This window comes from Prenolepis imparis, unplaced genomic scaffold (genome assembly GCF_030444845.1).
Source record: "Prenolepis imparis isolate NDT839.2.m4 unplaced genomic scaffold, iyPreImpa1.0 SCAF_13, whole genome shotgun sequence".
NCBI lineage: Eukaryota > Metazoa > Arthropoda > Insecta > Hymenoptera > Formicidae > Prenolepis > Prenolepis imparis.
In genome coordinates, this window is record NW_028141171.1 from 8,806,976 (window position 1) to 8,830,079 (window position 23,104).

The window sequence follows — 23,104 nt, forward strand, 5'->3', positions numbered from 1 at the left end:
TGTTTGGTATAGAAGTAATCTGCATACAATGTACTATTAACAAAAAACAAGCAATGAATTTTATGCTTTTTTAAGAATATTTAAATATGAAACTTTGTAGCCGCGAACCCTACACCGCGCGGACTTATATTATGTATATTATATAAAATAATTTGCATGCTCGTATTTATTTAATATAAAGAGCCAATAATTTATCGCTTGTTTTTTTCAATAGTACGTTGTTTGCAGATTATTTTTATACCAAATAGATACAAGCGTGCAAATTCTTTTATTTGATATACATTATACATAATAAAAGTTTGCGCCATATAGGATCCACTGCTACAAAATATCGATTTTTGATATTCGAAGAATAGCCAAAAATTTATTGCTTATATATATTTTGATAGTACATTGTATTATATATATAAAAGTTATTTGCAAACAATAAAATATATTTGAGTTTTAAGTAGTAAACATATTATTTGTAATATTATTTATAACATTTTTAATTTTTATAACATATTTTTATTTTAAAATTTAATCAGCAAATTAACGCTTTAATTATCTGATTTCTGTCAAAAAATGTTAATCAAATTTAAACAAACTTTATATAAAAATATCATTTTTATAATATCAATATAAAATTGAGGAATGGCGCGCGCGTAGCGCGTGCTTGTGTTGTTCTAGTCACTTATAAAAAATGTGATGTAGACCCGAGAAGTGCGCGTTGGAGTCAATGTGTATACATTGTTTGCAGAATATTTATTTACCAAGCAGACACCAACGTACAAAATTTTTTTATTTAATATATATAATATTAGTATGTGCCGCATATTGCATGCGGCGACATAGACCAGATACGTTCATTAAAAAGAGACAATTATATAGTTTAACCGGAGGTTAAAGTTAATCGACGTTGGTGAAATTGGCCCTCAGCGCCAAGCGCAGCCCATACGTCTGCCACGCTGCGCGTCTCGCGCGAGACTGATTCTCGATTCTCAAGACATTGCGATTGCGTGACTGACGATCAGTCTCGCGCGAAACGCGCAACGTGACGGACGTGTGGAGTGCGCTTGGCGACACCGCTGCAGAGAGGAACAATATTCTGTCAAAAAACATAAATTGTTATAATAGAGAATTTAACAAGTTAAATATATTTTTAACGAATTAGATGTTAATGAAAACTTGGTTTAATTGTATTTCATCGAGTTTTTTACGAAAAATCGAGAGATTTTTGACATACACTTTGAAATAGCTTCTTTGAAAATATTTCCTTCACCCTTTTTTGATGCATATATGATTTTTGAACAATAAACCAAACTTAAATTAACATCAATTAATTTTACTTATTTTCAAATATATTCCACTTATTGGTGTTAATATAAAAGTCTTAGGATGATTTATGTAAGGTATTTGTGTTTTTTCGCAAATTTCAATTTTATAGTTTCGCAATATTTTTATAAGCCCAATCTTTGTCTGATGAACAGCGAAGCGAGCACCTGAAAATAATTAATAATAATTACTATAAAAAAAATACTTAAGTTTTTCAAGTAAAAAAAATCTCAGCTTAAAGCAAAATAAACAAAATTTATATTTTATAAAACATATATTTGAATGTTTTTCTCTTTACCAATGCAATTTCTTGGTCCATCGCCGAAAGGTAAATAAAACATCGGGTGCCTAGTTTGCACAATTTCGTCAGTAAATCTCTCAGGATCAAACACATCTGGATTCGGATAAATATTTGGATCTCGTTGAATCGCGTAAATAGGAATCCATATGTCTTGGCCTTTTGGTATATTAACTTTGGTACCATCAAAAGTATAACTCGACATCGATTTTCTTGTAAGTTGCGGCACCGGCGGGTATTTTCGTAAAGTTTCTGTTCATATTTAGAATAATGAAAAAGAGATACGAAATAGAAGTTAAGAAATATATTTTTATTTGTATTAACATTAGAAACAGATTATATTATACCCCTATAATCGCTCTAAATAGCATATCTTTCTTTTATTACATTTTCTTCTTTGACTGACGTACCTTTGAAAGTTTTATCCAAATAATTCATTTTTTTTATGTTCTCATATGTAAAATTGCCATTATGTCTCATATACTCTGCATTAATTTCCTCACGTAGCTTGTCTTGTATTTCCTGATTTAATGCTAACTCGTAAAGAGCATTACTTATGGTCGTCGATGATGTTTCAAAGCCCGCACCGAAAAATACGAATGCTTGAGCAGCTATCAAGGTATCGGTCAACTCTAAAATGTAATATATTTTTGTTACAAATAAATCTTATTCACGTTTTAGTATTAAAAATTATATATATATATCCATTTAACATTGGTTGATATGTAATACACTGTGACATTTTGCATACTCAAACTCATATTTTTTATAGAAACAGTTGCAGATAAAAAAATATTCATAAAGACGAACATTTGTCACTTACCGATATCACCCATTTTTTCTGGATGCTTTTTTAATTCGCGCAGTGTATCAATAAAATCATGTCTAACAATATTGTTCGCATCTCTATAGTCCATGGTCTCTACGACAATGCGTGTAAAAAATTTGTTGACCTCTGTTTCTGGTAATATGTAACTGAGTATATCGCAAAACCACGGCAGGAATTGTTTTAATCTATTCCGTAGAACATTCTCCCAAGTTGGCGAAAAAATCAATCTTCCCATTCTGCGGAATTCGCTGTCTTCGTCCGAGAGAGCATTCATCTCGATGCCGAAAGCGCAAGTACCGATTACATCGGTTGTATATTTGGCCATCAATTCGCGACATTCTACAGGTTCGTTTTTGCACGCTAGTTTTTCTGTGTATCGTTCAAGTTGATCGGCGCACTGCGATATTAAAGAAAACATTTCCTTTAATTTACCGGATGTAAAAACTGGCGACAATCTTGTCCTTAAAGGTCGCCATCTTCTAGGTTCTAAAGCGAAAAGATGTTGCGATAGCGGATCGAACTGTAATAAAAAACACACATACACAAAATTATATTCAAATAAATCTTTCAATTTATAATTAATTTACTAGATTACATAAGAACTAGAATGCTTATTACTATTTGATACAAATCTCTCTTGATTTTCAGTAATTTTATCACATAAAAAGTAAAACAATATACCAAAGTTATAAAAAAATAGATTTCTTTTACAGATTTTTTTTTATAGTTTAACTATTATAATATGATTTAAAATATACATATTTATACAGATCGTACCTTTTCGTGCGAAGGAAAGCTTCTATGGGCAAACTTGGTAAAATCTTTTATAAGAATATCCTTAATTATATCTGGATTTCTTATGACAAGAACGGGTGTCCTGTTAGTGAATATTCCAACCATGGATTCATCTTTGTAATCGTTGTATATTTCCATCAAATAATCAGCAAGTGATTTTTTCATTAGCAGAACGTCTTTAAAATTACCAAATCCTAATGTCGGTTGTGGACCACGAACGCCACGTGACTTCCAAAAATTGAAGGTCGCCGTAAGGTAATAATATACAACGAGAAATACTGCGGCAATGCCGCATAGTATTTCGAAGAATCCCATTGTCTTGCAGTCGTCAACTATCTCAAGCAATGCTCACTGATAAACAGAGATGATCCCAGTAAGAAATGACATGTCGGAAAGACGATTATTAGACAGTTATGTCGTTATTATGATTGAAATCCAGTTTAAACTAGTTTTCAACTCAAAAATCATAGAAAATTTTTTTTCTGTATTGATTACGTAGAAATATTTATCTGTAAATTTATAATTTATATCATAATATGAAACAGTTTAAAAATAAATAATAATTAAATAATTAATAATATTATATAAAAATAATAAATTTAAAAAACAAAATAAAAATATAATAATATATTATTTATTTTTTTATATATTTTGGAATAGTAACTTTCACACAAAATTTACAAGCAATAATATAAGATAGACATATATAGCTATAATATATATGCAAAAATAGATACGCGAAGAATGAATTTACGTTTATATATATACATATATATAAGGCATTCTTCCGTTGCCGAGTGTACTTAAACTTTTATTAGAAATTAATTTTCGCGCTTGGCTCTATTGGCCGACATCTATAACATCAGATCACATTTATTTATTATTTATTAATATTGAGAGCTGATTAAATAAAAAATATTTCTTAAACTTTTATATTTTATCTTATAGCAATAAACGTCTAAAATAAGTCCAATAAGCTATTAATAGACGTCTTTTAAACGTTTTTTAACCATCTTATAAACTATAAACGGCTAATAGATGTTTTTATAAATGTCTTAAAAAGGTTAAATTTGAAGGACACAAAAACGTCTAATCGACCAAATTTTAGACGTCTACATCAACCGATATCTCTTTGATTAAAAAGTCATTGATTCGACGTCTTTTTAACTGATTATATATATTTCTCACTGAGGAGGAATAATATTCTGTCAAGAAACATAAATTGTTAGAGAATTCAAGTTAAATATATTTTTAACGAATTAGATGTTAATAAAAACTTAATTTAATTGTATTTCATTGAGTTTTTTTATCGAAAATTTTCAAGAGATTTTTGACATACACTTTGAAATAGCTTCTTTGAAAATGAGGAAAATAAAATAAAATTATTTTTGTAAATATTATTATTTGTATGACACACATATACTTTATTGTATTTACACAACTTTGCATGTCACAAAACTCGTTTTAAGTCGAACGACATCTAAATAAATATGATTATGATAATAAATACGACGTACTTGAATGCAATAGCAATGTATCTCTGGTAGTGCAGCAGCTTCGTTATTTCAACCGACCAACTCGCAACCGGAGATAGTACTGGTTGAGTGATCCGGAGTTCAGTTAAATGATAAAGGTATGTATTTACGTCATCATAAGAAAACGAGTACAATTACGTTGCAATGAATTGCGGAAACCATATCTTTAAAAAAATCACATTTCTCATTCGTGTTCCCACTACACTGATACATATGAAATTATATGTATATTAAGTACTGAAAATTTAATGATTAGATAATGGCCGGTATTCATAGTCGGTTCTTATATTTAAGACTGTCTTAAGTACAATCTTAAGATGTGATTACCCAGCCAGAAATGATTGTCGAATCGACGTCAATTCGTCGTTGAATCGGCGTCGAATCGTCGTTGAATCAACGTCGATTAGGTCAAATTGACGTCGAATCGACGTCGATTCAAACAATCATTTCTGGCTGGGTAACCAATCACAGAGCCGTATTTGCATCTTAAGACATTACTTAAGACGGTCTTGAAATAAGAACGGACTATGAATACCGGCCAATGTTTCTCAAACACATATGTACTATATTATATAAAGATGTACATACAAAATAAGTGTCCGAACCCATTTAAAGTAGAAAATGTAAAATAGTTAGAAAGCTTTCCATTTAAAAATGCAAAATACAAAATGCTTTTTAGACACCTATTTAAAATAGAAAATAGAAAATAGGCATTTTAAAAATGATTTTTTAAAATAAAAATGATTGTTTAAATATTTATAGAAATAAAAATTTAAATTCTTATTTATATATTTAAATTCTTATTTCTTTTATTAAATTTTTATAAACTTTATAAACTTTATACAAGCTTTCTAAACTTTCTTTTATAAATTCTTTAAACTTTATAAACTTTATATAAACTTTACATATTTTTAATATAAACAAAAAACAAAAAATATATTTACATAAATATATGTATTTACATGTGAAATTACAATAAAATATTTATCATTGTTTACAAATATTTATTTAATAACTTCATCTTTAATAACATTTTGATTGTTATACATACATATTATTGATATCTTGATTAATTTTTAGTTTTCAAGAAAAATGCATTTGAAATAAAAAATAGGTAATAAAAATCATTTAAATGTAAATGTAAAGTAGTTTTCGGAAACATGTATTTTAAATGCAAAATACAAAATAGGGATTAACTTTTTACATTCTTGTACTTCTTTAACTACGTCGAGAGATAAGGTGTCAATTTGTTCTTTAACTAATTTGTTCTTTAACTACTTTTGACCTGATTAACATAACTGACACGTACATTTTCTGATTCCTTTTTTAAAAAATTTTCTGTATAGTATGTATAACGACACCGTTCGAACAAAAATCATTATGTATAGAGATACCGCTCGATAGATTAATCCGTATTTATTTTTTGTTTGCGCTCAAGAGAGTCCAAAGAAAGGACAGAAACGTTCGCGAAAATTCACTAATGTAATATATATTATATCTTAAATAAATTTATATTTGCGCCCGAATTACTGCGCTGGTTCCTCTGCCACTCTTTTCAATACTTTATTTTTATTTTTACATTTATGTTGGCCGAATTATAAAAATATAATTTTATATAAATTAAATATATAAAAATATGAAAATTTTTTAAGAATTTGATAAATATGACATTCATGTAGATTACATAATATTTCCACGTATTATTTAAATTTATCCTTACCCTAATTTATTTTTTTATTAAATTATCTAAAGCTTAAATTGTATTGATTATTTCGTTTACATTTCAAACTTAATAGTGTATATTTTACATTTTGCGATCTATCTATATACTTTTAATTTATTATTAAAAACAACTGTTTCCTTTACATCAATTGATTCCTCTTATTATTTTGTGCATAAAAAAAATATTGAGATAAGATCATCGGAAAATGAATATTATATGGGATATTTTATAGTTTATGTAAAATTATATATCACATTAAAGTATAAAATATCTCAAACTATTCACTTTTGGTCATCCTACTCTTATAATTTTTTATACCAAATATTGCAAGGAATCGATTTATATAAAAAAGTATAATGGTTCTATTTAAAACAAATTATATATGTATATATATAATTGATATTGTCATAAAGTGCGTCTATGAAATATATCTATGAAATATATCAATACAATGAATTCTGATATAATCGAAATATAATAATGGCTATTATTATTCTAATTTATAGATATTTCTTTCACTTCTTTGTTGCATGATTTTCGGGAAAAGAGACCGAGTTAAAATTAAGATCGATTAATTTTACTTATTTTTAAATATATTCCACTTGATGGTGTTAATATAAAAGTCTTAGGATGATTTATGTAGGGTATTTGTGTTTTTTCGCAAGTTTCAATTTTATAGTTTCGCAATATCTTTATAAGCCCAATCTTTGTCTGATGAACAGCGAAGCGAGCACCTGAAAATAATTAATAATAATTACTACAAAAAAAAGGATTTCAGTTTTTCAAGTAAACAATCATCAGCCTAAAGCAAAATAAATAAAATTTATATATATTTTACAAAACATATATTTAAATGTTTTTCTCTTTACCTATGCAATTCCTTGGTCCATCGCCGAAAGGTAAATAAAACATCGGGTGCCTAGTTTGCACAATTTCGTCAGTAAATCTCTCAGGATCAAACACATCTGGATTCGGATAAATATTTGGATCTCGTTGAATCGCGTAAATAGGAATCCATATGTCTTGGCCTTTTGGTATATTAACTTTGGTACCATCAAAAGTATAACTCGACATCGATTTTCTTGTAAGTAGCGGCACTACCGGGTATTTTCGTAAAGTTTCTGTTCATATTAAAAACAATGAAAAAGAGATATGAAGTAGAAGTTATGAAATATATTTTTATTTGTATTAACATTAGAAACAGATTATATTATACCTATAATCGCTCTAAATAGCAATATCTTTCTTTTATTACATTTTTTTCTTCGACTGACGTACCTTTGAAAATTTTATCCAAATAATTAATTGTTTTTATATTCTCATATGTAAAATTGCCATTATGTCTCATATACTCTTCATCAATTTCCTCACGTAACTTGTCTTGTATTTTCTGATTTAATGCTAACTCGTAAAGAGCATTACTCATGGTCGTCGATGATGTTTCAAAGCCCGCAGCGAAAAATACGAATGCTTGAGCAGCTATCAAGGTATCGGTCAACTCTAAAATGTAATATATTTTTGTTACAAATAAATCTTATTCACGTTTTAGTATTAAAAATTATAATTTATATATTTATTTAATATTAGTTGATATGTAATACACTGCTGTGACATTTTGCATACTCAAACTCATATTTTTTATAGAAACAGTTGCAGATAAAAAAATATTCATAAAGACGAACATTTGTCACTTACCGATATCACCCACTTTTTCTGGATGCTTTTTTAATTTGCGTAATATATCAATAAAGTCGTGCCTAACAATATTATTCGTATCTCTATAGTCCATGGTCTCTTTGACAATACGTGTAAAAAATTTGGAGACCCCTGTTTCTGGTAATATGTAACTGAGTATATCGCAAAACCACGGCAGGAATTGTTTGAGTCTTGATCGTAGAATGATTTTCCAAGTTGGCGAAAAAATCAATCTTCCCATCCTGCGGAATTCGCTGTCTTCGTCCGAGAGAGCATTCATCTCGATGCCGAAAGCGCAAGTACCAATTACATCGGTTGTATATTTGGCCATCAATTCGCGACATTCTACAGGTTCGTTTTTGCACGCTAGTTTTTCTGTGTATCGTTCAAGTTGATCGGCGCACTGCGATATTAAAGAAAACATTTCCTTTAATTTACCGGATGTAAAAACTGGCGACAATCTTGTTCTTAAAGGTCGCCATCTTCTAGGCTCTAGAGCGAAAAGATGTTGCGATAGCGGATCGAACTGTAATAGACACAAAATTATAATCAAATAAATCTTCCATCTTATGAATACATTTACATTAGATACACAAGAACTTTTAGTTCAAGACTATGTGAAATAACTCTCATGATTTTCATTAGTTCTGATTATTAAAAAAATATATATAGTAGCGTATATCTCAAAGTTCTTAAAACACGTTCGGTTTATATAAATTCAAGTATTATAATATAGTTTAGAAATATATTTACTCATACCTTTTCATGAACGGTGATTCCTCTGTCGACAAATTTTGTAAAATCTTTGATAAGTATATCTTTGATTAGATTTGGATCTTTTACAATTAGGACAGGTGTCCTGACAGTGAATATTCCAATCATAGATTCATCTTTATAATCGTTGTATATTTTCATCACATAATCAGCTATGCACTTTTTTGTAAGCATAACGTCTTTAAAGTTACCAAATATAGGTATCGGTTGTGGTCCACGAATACTACGTGACTTCCAAAAATCGAATGTCGATGTCAAGTAGTAATAAACAGCGAGAAGTACGGCGAGAATGCCGCACAGTATTTCGAAAAATTCCATTGTTGCGCGATTATTTCAAATGTTTCAAGCAAAAACTAAAAAAGAAAAGAACATCTTGTCGAAGGAAATAATAAAAAATAAATAATTTAACAAGTTAAATTTGTTTTTAACAAAATAAATGATTATAAAAACTTAGTTTATAATCGAGTTTCATCGGAACCCCGAGTAATGACATATATTTTCAAATGATTTTTTTTTTTCAAAATAAAGACGATGGAATTATAACATTATTTTTCGGAATGTCATTATTATATGTATTTATATGATAAATTTCATAAACGAATTTTCAAGTTTTGTATATCGCAAAATTCGTATTAAGACGAACATTTAAATAAACAACAAATATAACATACTTGAATGTAATTGCAACATAACTCTGATAATTACAATATAACTCCGCGTTATATCTCAGCCTACTGTAACGAGGTAACTGGCAGAGATAATACTGGTTTCTGCAATCCAAGTTTGATGAAATTATAAAGTCTACACCAGTGTAATAAGACAGAGAAACGAGTAACTCATGCCACGATAAATTACGTAAACAATATTTTCAAGATTTATCTCTCGGTCAAAAATGTTCACACTTTTTCAATAATGGATCGAAGAAATCCAAGTGATTAGATAACATATACATATATATCTACTACATGTATATGTTGATATATATATTATAATGGGTAATACAAACTCTTATAAAATCAATCACTTTTTGTTTATTCTAACTTAACTATTTGATATATATTGTAAGATAATTCTTTTTTTTGTTAGCGGAAATTTGACAAAGTTCATCAATATGGTATTGAGTTATTTAACATAAAACTCTAAATAAAATCTAATGTAAAATACTGAGGATTTATTCTACTATTATAATTAAATTAAATTATATATTATTATTAAATATATTATTCAATCATACGAATATTATTAAATTATTCAAATTTATTTGAATTTATTGGAAAGTTACCTGTTATCTTAAAAAAAAAAACAATTACGCAATTTAAGAATACTTGCATAGAATTTCATATTGAAGAATTTGTCCATCATTATAATATCTAGAAATTATTTTTTATAATTTTATATATTACATATAAATTATTATTTATTTACATAAATCACTATATATATTCTTTTAAGGAATCTATCAAATTATTTTTTAATTCAAGTGCGCGCGCGCGTGATATGTTTGTTATATATATGATCAGTCATGTTTTATCTTACATTTCTACAGTTTGTGCATATGTGCACACAAAAATATCAATTGTATTTTCATATATATTAGTATCTAATCTAGACAATCGTTATCTTTAAAAGACATATAGAAAAACTATATATAAAACTATATACGATTGTATTATTACGAAAAGTATTACGATTGTATTAAATAATCAATAAAAAAATAATTTTTAATAATATTTAAGTCTTGCACAATGAGTTTTTGAAGCGTTATATATGTTATATTTAAGGAATCTGTTTCTTAATTATATTTATTATTACAAATTATATAGGTATATATTATATACTCTTTCATTCTTACATTTTTTATATTCAAATATATATATATATATATATATGTATATTCAATATATATTATATGTATATTATTATATATATATATATATATATATATATATATATATATCAATATATACACATGTATATATATATTCATCCTCTCAGTCTCAATACATGCCTCAACATTCTGAGTGTATGTACATATATGTGAGGCTGTCGTATTTACTTTCGACGTACATCTACATTATTTTACTGATAATCCAGATATTACCATTGTTATCGCGGTTAATTATACGGCATATGATTATATAACAATAAGTATTAGAGTGTTGCAACAGGAGTAAATTGCTGACTAATTATTGATTTTAGATTATTTTATATAATCGCATTATATTCATATCACTCAATATAGTGCCACATCATTATATGCGTATTTTACTTAAAATGAAAATGTTAAAAAAAAAACATTTTATCCAATTAACATTTAGTAAAATGTTTTTTAACATTTTAATTTAAAGTAGAAAGTATGTGGCATATATGATGTGGTATATTTAATAATAAACGCATTTAATAAACATATTTATTAGTAATAATAATGTATTAAATATTTTTATTAATAACATTTTAATTTTAAGTAAAATGCGTAGTATATGATCTTCTGACACTTCTGTGAATGATATATGTGAATGATAAAATGTCTCGTAAACAAATCCGCAGAATCAATACAATTAGTCGGCATATTTGCTCCTTATTCTTAGGAGAAAAAATTGCATATCGCTGTGTACTTATATATATATATCGTACACGATATAAATCAACTGCGATAACCTTTTTTAATGTCTGGATTATCAATAAAATAACGCAGACGTCAGAAGCAAATAAGATAGCCTGAAATAACACTCGGTTGAGAGGGAAACATTAAGCCTTGTGTCCACGATGCTAGAAATCGGTCCAAGTTCTCGGACCGAGACGTTTGTACCCAATAAAATTGCCGCTTTTCCGTAAAAGCTGCAAAATAATTGGCTACAAACGTCTCGGTCCGAGAACTCGGACCGATTTCTAGTATCGTGGACACAAGGCTTTAGATAGGAGATAGGCGATAGTAGAGTCCCTAGAAATAAGAGTCTGGCATATGTTCTAGTTTGATACAAAATGGCTACTGAATAGTGTGAATTTGAAAGCAGAATGAGTTATTTTTTTTTTGAGAGTGTAGTTTGTCAATGATATTGTGATATAAATAATTGTGGTTAATAAATATTTAATAATATAATTATATAAATAATTAATTATAATTACAATAAATATAAAATTATTAATATCAATATAAATTGTACAACTGTTATTAGACAGAGAGGTAAGCATATATTTAAGAATATAATAAGATATATATTAATTTAAGAATAAATATATAAAAAATATATATATATATATTTATATTATTTATATATATAAATAATATATAAATAATATATATATATAAATAATTATTTATATTATTTATATGGCGATGCACTCGATGATTAAATAAGGATATTGTTATTGTCATATGTATAAATTACGTTTCTGTCTGTTCATGTATATGTAATATTTTATAAATATATTGAATATTTATTAATATGTATTTTAATGTAATATCTAGAATAATAATAATAATTAAACTGTTAAAATGTATTTGTACTTTTTATTTATTATTTTAAAATAATATAACAATAATAATATAATATAATATAATAATTATAAATAACATAATAATTATTATATATGATATAATATATAAATATTTATTTTTATTTTTATAATTTTTATTTTTATTTTTATAATACAAATAAAAAAATTTCTTTTAAACTTATTTAAAATTTTTATATATATATATATATATAAATATATATGTATATAAATATATATATATGTATATAAATATATATATATATGTATATAAATATATATATATATATGTATATAAATATATATATAAATATATTTAATTTTTAAAAATATTTTTATATTATTTTTTATAATTTCTTTCTTAATTTTGTTTTATTTGTTTTCTTATTTTTTATAAGATTATTTAATAATTATTTAATAAACATTAAATACTATTAAAATGTAGTTGTATCTTCCTTTGTCACATTACTGATTACTGCTTTTCAAATTTTTCGCCAATTCAGTCATCATCATTGATTGGTGCCGCCATTTCGTATCAAGCCAATCCAAAATTAGACAACATATGGCAGACTCTTATTTCTAGGGACTCTAGGCGATAGTTCTTGTGTGCGTTCAAAAATTCGACCCGCAGGATAAATTAGCGCTTTTAATTAACCAATCAGAGCAATAGGAGATTTCTTTGTCCCGATTGGTCAATCAAAGGCTACTCTATCCCATGAGTAGGAATTTCACGAACGCACCCTGTTCGTCAGTTTATACGTGAAAATGGCTGAACTTATCGCGATTCCATTGAAAAAACCTTCCGACGTTGATATAGTAAAACCGCTTACAAATGTCATTAAATCGACGTACAACAGCCCGGGCAATCAGAAAGATTATACGGACGCTATCGCGGAATTTAGCAAGTTGAGAAACAACGCTCTTTGGCGGGCCTTTGAGAAGTATGAAAGTTCCTTGCAGGTTATCTACAGGTATGAGTCATCTTTAATTATTTCCATTATACTTCGTGTGACAATTATCCGTGTGAGCGATCGTCATTCAGCTTCTGAAATTGCCTCGATGAAATATATATTTCTATTTCGTTTATTAACTGTCTTGTGCATTCGCACTCTTAAATCCACGTCAACGATATAACCGAATCTTGCTGACAGCGAATGACACTTTTGATCGATTCAATCGTAATTTATCTAGGTACAGAATGTCTCAAATCTTGTCTTTTTTTCACGTCTTTTTCACCTGAAAGAAAAAAAAAAACTAGTAAATACAAATATGTATAATATATATGGAAAACATTGTCATTTAAATTAATTTAAACATATAATTTTATTTGTAGTTATTATGATCAGTTATCTGCTTTGGAAGGAAAAATTCCTGCTCACGAATTACAAATACCATTCAAGTGGAAAGATGCCTTTGATCGTACAATTTTTGGTGGAAAACTTAGTTTAAGTAAGTATTAAGAGGAAAGGATGTATAATGTTGTTACCTTATATGCTTTTAATTCAAATTTTATTATTAAATATATAAATTATTTGTGAATTATTTCAAATAAATGAGAAAAAAATTATCCAAGAACATTATACATAAATAATCTCTAAATCAAGAATTTAGATCAAATAACAGATAAGATAGAATGACAGAGATAAGATAAAGCAATATAGATTTTACTCAAATAAATGTATATTATTAAAAATGTGATATAATTTGTAATATTGTCATACACAGCCATTAGCACATTGGCGTATGAAAAAGTATGCGTACTTTTCAATATTGCTTCTTTACAAAGCTCGGTAGCTGCTACACAATCGTTAGATAGCGATGAAGGATTAAAGCTGTCAGCTAAATTATTTCAGGTTTGCTCTTCCATATTCCTATATCCTATATTAATACTTTTACACATTTGTGTGTCTTAACTAAAGTCTTAATTAAAATTTTTCTTTAGCAATCAGCTGGAATATTTAATTATTTGAAAGGAAATGTCATGATGGCAATTCAACAAGAACCAACACCCGATATTAGCCCAGAAACACTTGGAGCATTGAGTGCATTAATGCTCGCACAAGCGCAAGAAATATTTGTGCATAAAGCGATTCACGATTCTATGAAAGATGGTATTGTTGCTAGACTAGCGGCACAAGCAGAAGAATTATATGCAGATGCTTTGAAATTATTTCAGAAAGAGATTTTTCGCGCATTTTGGGACAAAGAATGGGTGCCTTTGGTTAGTATATTAATAAAAAAAATACAGTTAATTTTTTTCCTACATTTGTGTCTATTATTTTTATAAATAAATGTTGTTTACAGATAGCAGGTAAACAAGCTGGTTATCGCGCTATGGCAGAGTTTTATCAATCACTTGTATGTAAAAATAATAAATTAATTGGAGAAGAAATTGCTAGATTAGAGGTAATTACAATATATCGCAATTTAGTTATCTATTTTATATCTATTTTGACTATAATGTCACGTTGATATTTTCAGCATGCTGTGGAATTGTTCAAAGCTGCCCAACAGAGATCAAATAAGCCAAGCTTATTCCAGGATTATGCCAACAAAGCACAGAGAAATCTAACGGAAGTAAAAAAGGATAATGATTTTATATATCACGAAAGGATTCCAGACATCAAGAATGTAGAAGCTATAGGGAAAGCTAGCGTTGCTAAACTACTCCCGCTTCCCGAAACATTTAGTTCTGATTTTAAAGGTTAAAGGCGATATTAATTTTAGAAAGAGAAAAAACTTTTCTACAAGTATTGCATATATTGTCTCACATTTATAGATTTGTTTGCGGAACTATTACCTGTTACTATGCACAATGCATTGTCAGCCTACGAAAATCGTCGTAATGAGCTTGTTAATTACGAAGTTTCAAATCTTCGAGAAATGACTCAACTTTTAAACAGGTATAAATGTTTAGATGTATAAAATAGAACAATATGCATCGTTAAATGTTATGGATCTGTAATTAAATTTTATTATATATAGTGTTTTGGCAAGTTTGAATCTGCCAGCAGCTATAGAAGATACAAGTGGAACAGAAATACCTCAATCGCTATTGGAAAAAGCGCTTTATGTGCGAAATGAAGGAGGTATACAAGCTTTGGAACTAGCTATGAAAGAATTGCCAGATTTATTGCAACGTAATAAAGAACTTTTAGACGAGGTAAATATATATATATATATTTTTTCTTTTTAAAGTTTTTTAAATTGCTACATATTTTTTACATGCATTATAGTGTGACAGAATGTTGCAAGAGGAACGTGAATCAGACAACCAATTAAGAGAACAATTCAAAGAACGTTGGAAGCGGACACCGAGTGCCCGATTAACGGAACAATTTACTAACAATTTACAAAAATATCATGAAATTATAAATAACGCAGTTACTGCTGATAAGGTAGATATTTAAAAGTTAAAATATTTCATGGATCTGTACTTTTATGAATGTTCTATTACATGATCATTCACACACAGGTGATACGTGAAAAGTATGAAAATCATAGAGGAATGGAAATTTTAAGTCTGGATGAGGATGAACTTACAAGGACTGTTCCACAAGGTTCAGCTGTTCAAGAGAGTAATATTGTTATGCAACTCAGGAAATTAATGGATGAAGTAAGTGGATAACAATACAATGAATAAATTTGTGCGTATTAATTAATTGAATTCTAATCATTATTAAATATTTTTTTTAGGTAGAAACATTGAAAGCTAAACGAGATGCTATTGAAACCGAATTCAAATCCGCTACCAATGATATGAAGACTACATTTCTTTCAGCGCTAGCCAAAGACGGCGCGATCGATGAACCAAATTTATCTGTCGAGAGTTTGGGAAAATGTTATGGGCCTTTACAAAAACAAGTACGAGAAAGCATAGCGCGTCAGGAAAAATTAGTCGCTGAAATTCAGGTAAAAATTTTTGTATAAAATTTTCGCACATATATATATAGGAAACAATAAAATTAGAATCATTTGTAAAAAATGAAAAAGATACATACATGCATGCATATAATTTTATCATATTTTTAGACATGTCATACAGAATTTACGAATGAACAAGCTGGTACTGGTAGTGCGCGAGAAACGATGCTCTGTAAATTGGCTTCCGCTCATGACGCATTTAAAGAGCTAAAGAGTAACCTAACAGAAGGAGCTAAATTTTATAATGATTTAACGCAGGTACACATTTATATTTCGTGACAATTCTTGTTCCCACTTTTTGTCATTTTATCTAAAACAATTTATTTTTCTATCTGCACAGCTACTGGTAGTTTTCCAAAATAAGATATCCGACTTCTGTTTCGCACGAAAAACTGAAAAAGAGGAACTATTGAAAGATTTAACAACGAACTTGAGCCACACCGGTCCTGCTACGACGCCAAATATTCCATCTCATCATAGCAGTGGTATGGATCCTGATAGATTTGTAGGCTCTATTAACATTCTCTAATTTAAATAAATATATATCGTCTATCTAAAAGGACCGTCTGGAGTAAATCAACCAATGGAAGCTGGTACAGCACCGCCACAGCTGCCATATCCTACACAACATCAAGGTGGTATGCCTATACCTTACGGCGCTACACCAGCAACACCCTATCCAACATATGTTCCTCCACCGATGCCAACAGCGTACAATCCATATGCTACAATGCCATACCCTGCACAAGGTATATGTACACTTTGGTTCTATTATCTGGATATATTGGATGATTGCAAAAGTTCGTGCCCGATTTGAAGTTATTACCACCATCTATGCAAATCGGGCACGAACTTTTGCAATCATCCAATATAATATATAATAATATATATATTAATGATATATACAGTAATAATATAGTGATTCAATAATAATACATATAATATTTCATTCAATAATAATATAATAATGATATATTCAAAAAGTGTATAATGAGTTAATAAGATTTTTAATTTTTCTTAGGAGGTTACAATCCGTATCAAGGTATGCCTCAAGTTCCATATGGAGGCTATGCAACATTACCACGTTACGGTGGTACTCAGCCGCCACCACCACATGGTCAAAATCCATGGTGAATTATAAAAGCAGCTTTTGTACACTGTGATTTTACGTAAATTGCATAACAATTCCAATAATATTTATGTATAATATTTTATACAAAGCCTGCTATATTAATCAATATTCGGAGCTGATATTATGTATATTCAAGGGAATTTGCGTTTACTAATCGTTACATGTTTCGCCATACCGAGGATGCCTTCCGTTTGATGCTACAAAAGTTTTGATTTATTTTATTGATCAATCAGGACGAAAAGGGCAAAGATTTTTTTGCTCAGATTAGTTAATAAAAAACTTTAAAACTGTCTTAGCATCGAATAGAATGCTATTCTCGAGTCCTCCAATATAGATTGATCGTTGGTATTTGTTAAGCTTTAAGTGCTGCTTATCAATTTATGTAGAGAGCACATATTATCGATTTATAAATATATTTTGTAAAATAAAAAAAAAATAAATAAAAAAAAAACAAATTATTTTTCCTACATCTTTTTTGTGTAGATGACTCTCTAGTTAGAATTGTCACAAAAATCGTATATGGATACAAGTCATTTATTTATTACAATTATACATGATATATGTAAGTAAATACATATACATATTTTAAAAGCTTTGCACATAAAAAATATTTAAAGTATAATATATATATATATTTTTTTTAATTTCAATTCTTTTAACTTGTTACATTAATTTAAGATTTAATTTTCGTTATATAACTTAGCTAATTGAAGTAGAATAATAATTCTTGAATTCTGAAAGGAATTAATCTCAGAAATTTCTGAGAAAAAGTTTTCATATGGAAATATTTTGAAAATTTCGTTTTTCACAAGCAATATAATACATATATCAAATACGAACAGTTTTAGTATGAGAAAGAGGTAGAGAAGATGCGAAATATAGATGTAAAAGAATATATAACATATAGTGGATTTTTGTACACTCCACAGTGTTGAAACGTGCACTAACCACAAATAAGTGATCAAAAAAGAATTGAGTTATATAGCTTCGATATTATTATATAGCTATTGATCCACAAACTAATAATGTTGGTGATTTCTCTTTGATATTATAATCGACATTGTATAATTTTTCATACGTGATAGAAGTAAAAGAAAAAAACGTAAAATGACATACATACAGGCTACTCTTTGGAGTGCTGGCTACTGGAACTGCTTGATCGTGAACGACGTCTAAATTTCGGTTGACTCGTATCCGTTACGTTATCATTTCTTTTATACTTATTTTTATCAAAGCGCGAAATGTTATCGTTGTCTTGGTAGGAATTAAAGTTATTTGGACGTCTATCGTTGCGCCTGTCATAATATCTGTAGTTATCTCTTCCGGGTCTATTAATTCTGTAAGAATCTCGTCTACGGGGAGAATAATTTCTCCGATTCCTTCGATCACGACTTGCTCTACGATCATAGTCCCTCTCTCTAGACCTTCGACGATCTCTTGAACGAGAACGTCCGCGTCTTCTGCTTCTATCTCTCGAATCACGTCGGGAACTTCTGTCGTTGTAGGATCGATTGCTGTCACGTTTTAATGATTTTTCGTTCTTATTATGTTTAATCTCTTCTTTATTTTGCGTAATGTCATTGTCCTCCGTGTTTTGCTTTGCATTGTTATCTTGTTGATAAGCTATTTTATTCATAGCTGCTGTCTCATCTGTCTGATCATTTTCTTTATTCTCCATCAATTCTGCACATATATTGTCATCAAGATCTGGTACTTGATTATTTTCATCGCAATTATCTCCGAATTTTTTAGGTCTGTCAGTTTCGCGTTGGTTATCAAAGTCATCTTCTTTCTTGGTACGTTCCTTTTCTATCTTCTACAATATAAAATCACAATGCGTGCAATATAAAAGCACAATGCGGAATAACAATACTAACAATTATATATATGTATTTTAATATATATACATACTTGAAATTCGTGCAGTTTGATAGTACGATTTTGAGCCTGCTTCCAATGAGGTGGAGTCATACTTCTAGAACGACTTCGAGAAGGAGTATGATATCGCTGAAAATTTATTTAAAACACATACTTTTTTAATTAAAGTTAGATTAAAATTAAATCAATGAATAAAATAAATTAACGAACGAAATTCGATGCTATATTTTCATTCGTTCATTACACACACGTGCACATACATATGTATGTTATGTATATATATATATATATATATATATATATATATATATATATATACATACATAAAACATGTTTAATATCCAATTACTTAACAAGTGTTAACTTATATAACATTAATAATCACTTACAAATATTCCTCTACCCTTAAAAATACGACCAGTTTTTCTATGAGATCGTACACGATCTCTTCCGTAATGCTGTCTAAATTCTTTTTGATTTGCATTATTGGTGGATCCTGCTCTATATAAAAATTTATTTGCTGGTACTTCTGGAATTTCGTCGGGATCAATTTTAGTAACAGATACTAGTGGATGAGGTTGTCCATTGTCTTCCTCATTAGAATCCCGAATTTCACCGTCTTCAGACTTTACTTTCTTTTTACTGAAAAGATATATTGTAATTATTATTATTATACTATTTTAATAATTTAAAAATTCATCCTTTTCTATTTTAATAAATTAATAATTTATATTCACAATGATAATTGATAATATTGATATTAAAAATCTACAATGTACCTTTTTTTATTCTTCTTTTTCTTTTTTGTTTTATCGGCATACGAATCAGACTCGGAATCTGCTGAACTACTTTGCTTTGCTTCTCGTTTTTTTGCTGAAAATATGCATATAGTGACATATATTTACCAGAAAATTATTTAAATTTTATATCTGTATATAGCAATTATATACCTTTACTCTTGATCTTCAAAACCAATTCGCCACAGTTCACAACCTTAGCATCTTGTAATGGACGTGACATACGGTCTACTGGAAGTCCTTCAATGTGTGTAATGATTTCTTGCCCAGACACTACTTCTCCAAAAACCACATGGACACTGAAGAAACAAAATACTTGCATATAGACAGACAGACAGATTTTTAAACAAATCAGATTTATATTGTATAATGCTGTAAAATTCTGAAATACATAAACATTGATCTACACTTACTTGTCGAGGTGAGGCGCTGGTTGTGTTGTACTACAACAACAAAATATGATTAAGGGGATGAGAGATGAACAGAAAGAGCCAGCTTTCATTGGTCATTGTGTTGTAGCAGTGATGTGCAGACCCTTCCCTCATGACTACGCAAAAACATTGCTAAGTTATTCATTCCTCCAGAATTATTCTTATTCCTGTTTTTCAATATCCTCCGCGAGTTTGCTGCATGATCATTGTGGGAATGAAATTGTACATTCGAATTGAAATTTGCTAGTTTTTACTATGCATTTACATCTATTAATCGTGAATTTAGAAACTAATACCATTACAATTGTTACGAGTCCAACAATATGTTCATATAACTCGATTTTTAGTCTATGTTTTATTAACAATTTTATTGAATGTAATTAATCATGAGAGAGTTCTCTGGCAAATGTGAATAAATATTTAAATTTACTTTATAAATACTACATCAACTTTACACACCCCTGATTCATATCATCAACACCTAGTTAGTTTTTAATGGAGGAAAAGTAATTTCAGAAAATTTCTTTCTACAAAGAGAATTTTCTTTACGTAATATACATAATAATACATAATAACCATGTTGTACTCTTGTTAAGTACTCTTGCCTGTAAGGTTTTGCTATCCATACATAAAGCAGACATAATACAATTATACTTCATAACATTTTTATAACATATTATAAATATATCATAATATGTTAACTTTATACAATTATAAATTTAAATAACAATGCAATTAACAACTTTGAAATAATATCTCCAAACAATATTAAGATACTTACATGAAAAATTGTGAACCATTTGTATCTCTACCACGATTTGCCATTGACAATAAAAAAGGCTTATTATGATTCATGATAAAGTTTTCATCTACAAAAATTACAATAATTCTTAAGTAAAGAAACAAAGTAATATCGCTATCAAATTTATATTATGTATTAAATATTTATAATACTAGAAATCTATATTTACCTGCAAATGTACCACCATAAATCGATTCGCCACCTGTCCCATTACCTATTGAAAAATCTCCACCTTGAATCATAAAATCTTTTACAACCCTATGAAAAACAATGCCTTTATAATGCAAAGGTTTGTCTGTTGTTTTTCCAAGTCCTTTTTCTCCAGTACATAAAGTACGAAAGTTTTCACATGTTATAGGACAAATGTCCGTGAAAAGCTCAAATATTAGTCTACCCATAGGCAGTCCACCGACTTCGATGTCAAAGAATACCCTCGAATTAATGTTCATCGTGATGAAGAGGTCTACGAATTACCTGTAAGTTTAGATAACAATAAAAGTAAATACATTTATAAAAAGTCTAAAAACTATAACATATTAATAAACGTCAAAGTATTAAAATTTTGTTGCAATATGAAAAAAAATATATAAGTAATTATCAGATATATCTATTTCTCTTTTTTCTTTCTGTGTGCATACGTGTGTGTATGTGTATATATTGACAATTTTTTCAATAAATTATGAAAAAAAAAGTAAAGAGTTTATATAACATCAATAATATACAGATGAAATAAGGTACGCTGACAGGTTATGTTTTAATAATTACTAATGCATGCTCGCGTTTTCGATATAATTCGCAATTTCATTTCGTTATATCTAAGAACACCCTTTTTTGCATACACATTTCTACATATATCTTTAAAAAGAACTGCAACTCGAAGAAAACGACAATAGCATATGCACAACTGGCGTTTATACACACCCGTAGAAATTCCGTAGGAAAATAAAGAATTGAACAAAAGGTTAAAATTGCAGAAAAATCGTCGCGCGTTTACGTTGTGCGAGCGATAGCTTCTAGAACTTATGCGATGACGCGTGGCTCCCTGTTTATAGAAGTCGACACGGGTCTCCCAGGTTCGGGGGCTCCCAACTCTTATCCCCCCATATGCCGCCTATTTCCATAATGAATAAACAAATGAATAAAAATGAGAGAATACGCAAAGCCACGAATTTAACAGCTATTTATATAAATTTTCTTAGGAAAAAAAGAATTAGGTGATTCTTACTTGGATTTCGTTCAAGCACAATCCGATCGCGTTTGTAGCGCACTTATTTATGTATCACGATGGAATATAGTTAACACTCGTATATGTTACAATTTTCACGAGAAGCGTAATATAAATTATAAATAACACCACTTGATGTATACAACGTTTGATGTCTATTATCATCTACGATTTGCCTTTCTGCCGGCGCGCACCGATATGAGATATATATTATTATGGCTCTTGCACACAGCGCGATAAACAAAGAGAGACGTGGCGACCAATCATTTCCCGTTATGCACATCCGGAAAAGTTGCAAGGTCGATTAATGAATTGCGCATTATTTTTCGAGTCTCCTGTGTCGCAGTTTTATTTTTAAGAGCGACTTATTACCTCGTATCTATATAAATGACCCTTAATCTAACTGTCCAGATTTTTCGCGTGTTTTAGTCAATTTTGTCCTTTATTCAGGCATTTC

General features: G+C 28.8%; 3 protein-coding genes across 5 annotated transcripts; 1 reads left to right on the forward strand and 2 right to left on the reverse strand.

Annotated features, from left to right (window-relative positions):
* Positions 1 to 1,314: 1,314 nt before the first annotated feature.
* LOC145944339 (uncharacterized) lies at positions 1,315 to 9,792 on the reverse strand. The gene is made up of 11 exons (XM_083052603.1): positions 9,635 to 9,792; positions 8,949 to 9,316; positions 8,190 to 8,715; positions 7,773 to 7,994; positions 7,364 to 7,615; positions 7,059 to 7,228; positions 3,219 to 3,584; positions 2,436 to 2,961; positions 2,023 to 2,244; positions 1,613 to 1,864; positions 1,315 to 1,481 (listed from the first exon to the last, which is right to left on the reverse strand). Exons 2-11 carry the CDS (start codon positions 9,279 to 9,281, stop codon positions 1,315 to 1,317), a joined length of 3,036 nt encoding a protein of 1,011 aa, XP_082908729.1. The 5' UTR covers positions 9,282 to 9,316; positions 9,635 to 9,792.
* A 3,403-nt stretch (positions 9,793 to 13,195) lies between these two features.
* Positions 13,196 to 17,934, forward strand: Alix (programmed cell death 6-interacting protein-like protein AliX). Its single transcript, XM_083052736.1, has 15 exons — positions 13,196 to 13,429; positions 13,792 to 13,907; positions 14,184 to 14,311; positions 14,401 to 14,679; positions 14,763 to 14,864; positions 14,940 to 15,162; positions 15,238 to 15,361; positions 15,444 to 15,621; positions 15,695 to 15,856; positions 15,934 to 16,074; positions 16,155 to 16,370; positions 16,491 to 16,640; positions 16,723 to 16,867; positions 16,943 to 17,131; positions 17,404 to 17,934. Exons 1-15 carry the CDS (start codon positions 13,224 to 13,226, stop codon positions 17,514 to 17,516), a joined length of 2,472 nt encoding a protein of 823 aa, XP_082908862.1. The 5' UTR covers positions 13,196 to 13,223; the 3' UTR covers positions 17,517 to 17,934.
* A 242-nt stretch (positions 17,935 to 18,176) lies between these two features.
* On the reverse strand, positions 18,177 to 22,993 carry Moca-cyp (nuclear cyclophilin protein Moca-cyp). Of its 3 annotated transcripts, XM_083052737.1 has the most exons (10): positions 22,648 to 22,991; positions 22,344 to 22,533; positions 21,592 to 21,896; positions 21,402 to 21,489; positions 20,603 to 20,632; positions 20,343 to 20,488; positions 20,172 to 20,265; positions 19,782 to 20,034; positions 19,426 to 19,521; positions 18,178 to 19,330 (listed from the first exon to the last, which is right to left on the reverse strand). In XM_083052737.1, exons 3-10 carry the CDS (start codon positions 21,869 to 21,871, stop codon positions 18,638 to 18,640), a joined length of 1,680 nt encoding a protein of 559 aa, XP_082908863.1. In that variant the 5' UTR covers positions 21,872 to 21,896; positions 22,344 to 22,533; positions 22,648 to 22,991; the 3' UTR covers positions 18,178 to 18,637. The 3 variants fall into 3 exon arrangements, with proteins under 3 accessions (XP_082908864.1, XP_082908863.1, XP_082908865.1); XM_083052738.1 differs by lacking the exon at positions 22,344 to 22,533 and having other exon boundaries at positions 18,177 to 19,330; positions 22,648 to 22,993; XM_083052739.1 differs by lacking the exons at positions 21,592 to 21,896; positions 22,344 to 22,533; positions 22,648 to 22,991 and having other exon boundaries at positions 18,183 to 19,330; positions 20,603 to 20,736; positions 21,402 to 21,495.
* Positions 22,994 to 23,104: the final 111 nt, after the last annotated feature.

Bases quoted from the DNA above. Each gene is read 5' to 3' on its own strand.
- Alix (XM_083052736.1), top strand. From the start codon at position 13,224: ATGGCTGAACTTATCGCGATTCCATTGAAAAAACCTTCCGACGTTGAT. The intron at 15,857-15,933 runs GTAGATATTTAA...ATTCACACACAG, and splicing joins ACGCAGTTACTGCTGATAAG to GTGATACGTGAAAAGTATGA. The intron at 16,641-16,722 runs GTACACATTTAT...CTATCTGCACAG, and splicing joins TTTATAATGATTTAACGCAG to CTACTGGTAGTTTTCCAAAA.
- Moca-cyp (XM_083052738.1), bottom strand. From the start codon at position 21,871: ATGAACATTAATTCGAGGGTATTCTTTGACATCGAAGTCGGTGGACTG. The intron at 20,633-21,401 runs GTAAGTATCTTA...TTGTTGTTGTAG, and splicing joins AATGGTTCACAATTTTTCAT to TACAACACAACCAGCGCCTC. The intron at 19,331-19,425 runs GTATGTATATAT...TTTATATTGTAG, and splicing joins TCAAACTGCACGAATTTCAA to AAGATAGAAAAGGAACGTAC.
- LOC145944339 (XM_083052603.1), bottom strand. From the start codon at position 9,281: ATGGAATTTTTCGAAATACTGTGCGGCATTCTCGCCGTACTTCTCGCT. The intron at 8,716-8,948 runs GTATGAGTAAAT...TGTCTATTACAG, and splicing joins GAATCACCGTTCATGAAAAG to TTCGATCCGCTATCGCAACA. The intron at 1,865-2,022 runs GTACGTCAGTCA...AAATATGAACAG, and splicing joins TTTGGATAAAACTTTCAAAG to AAACTTTACGAAAATACCCG.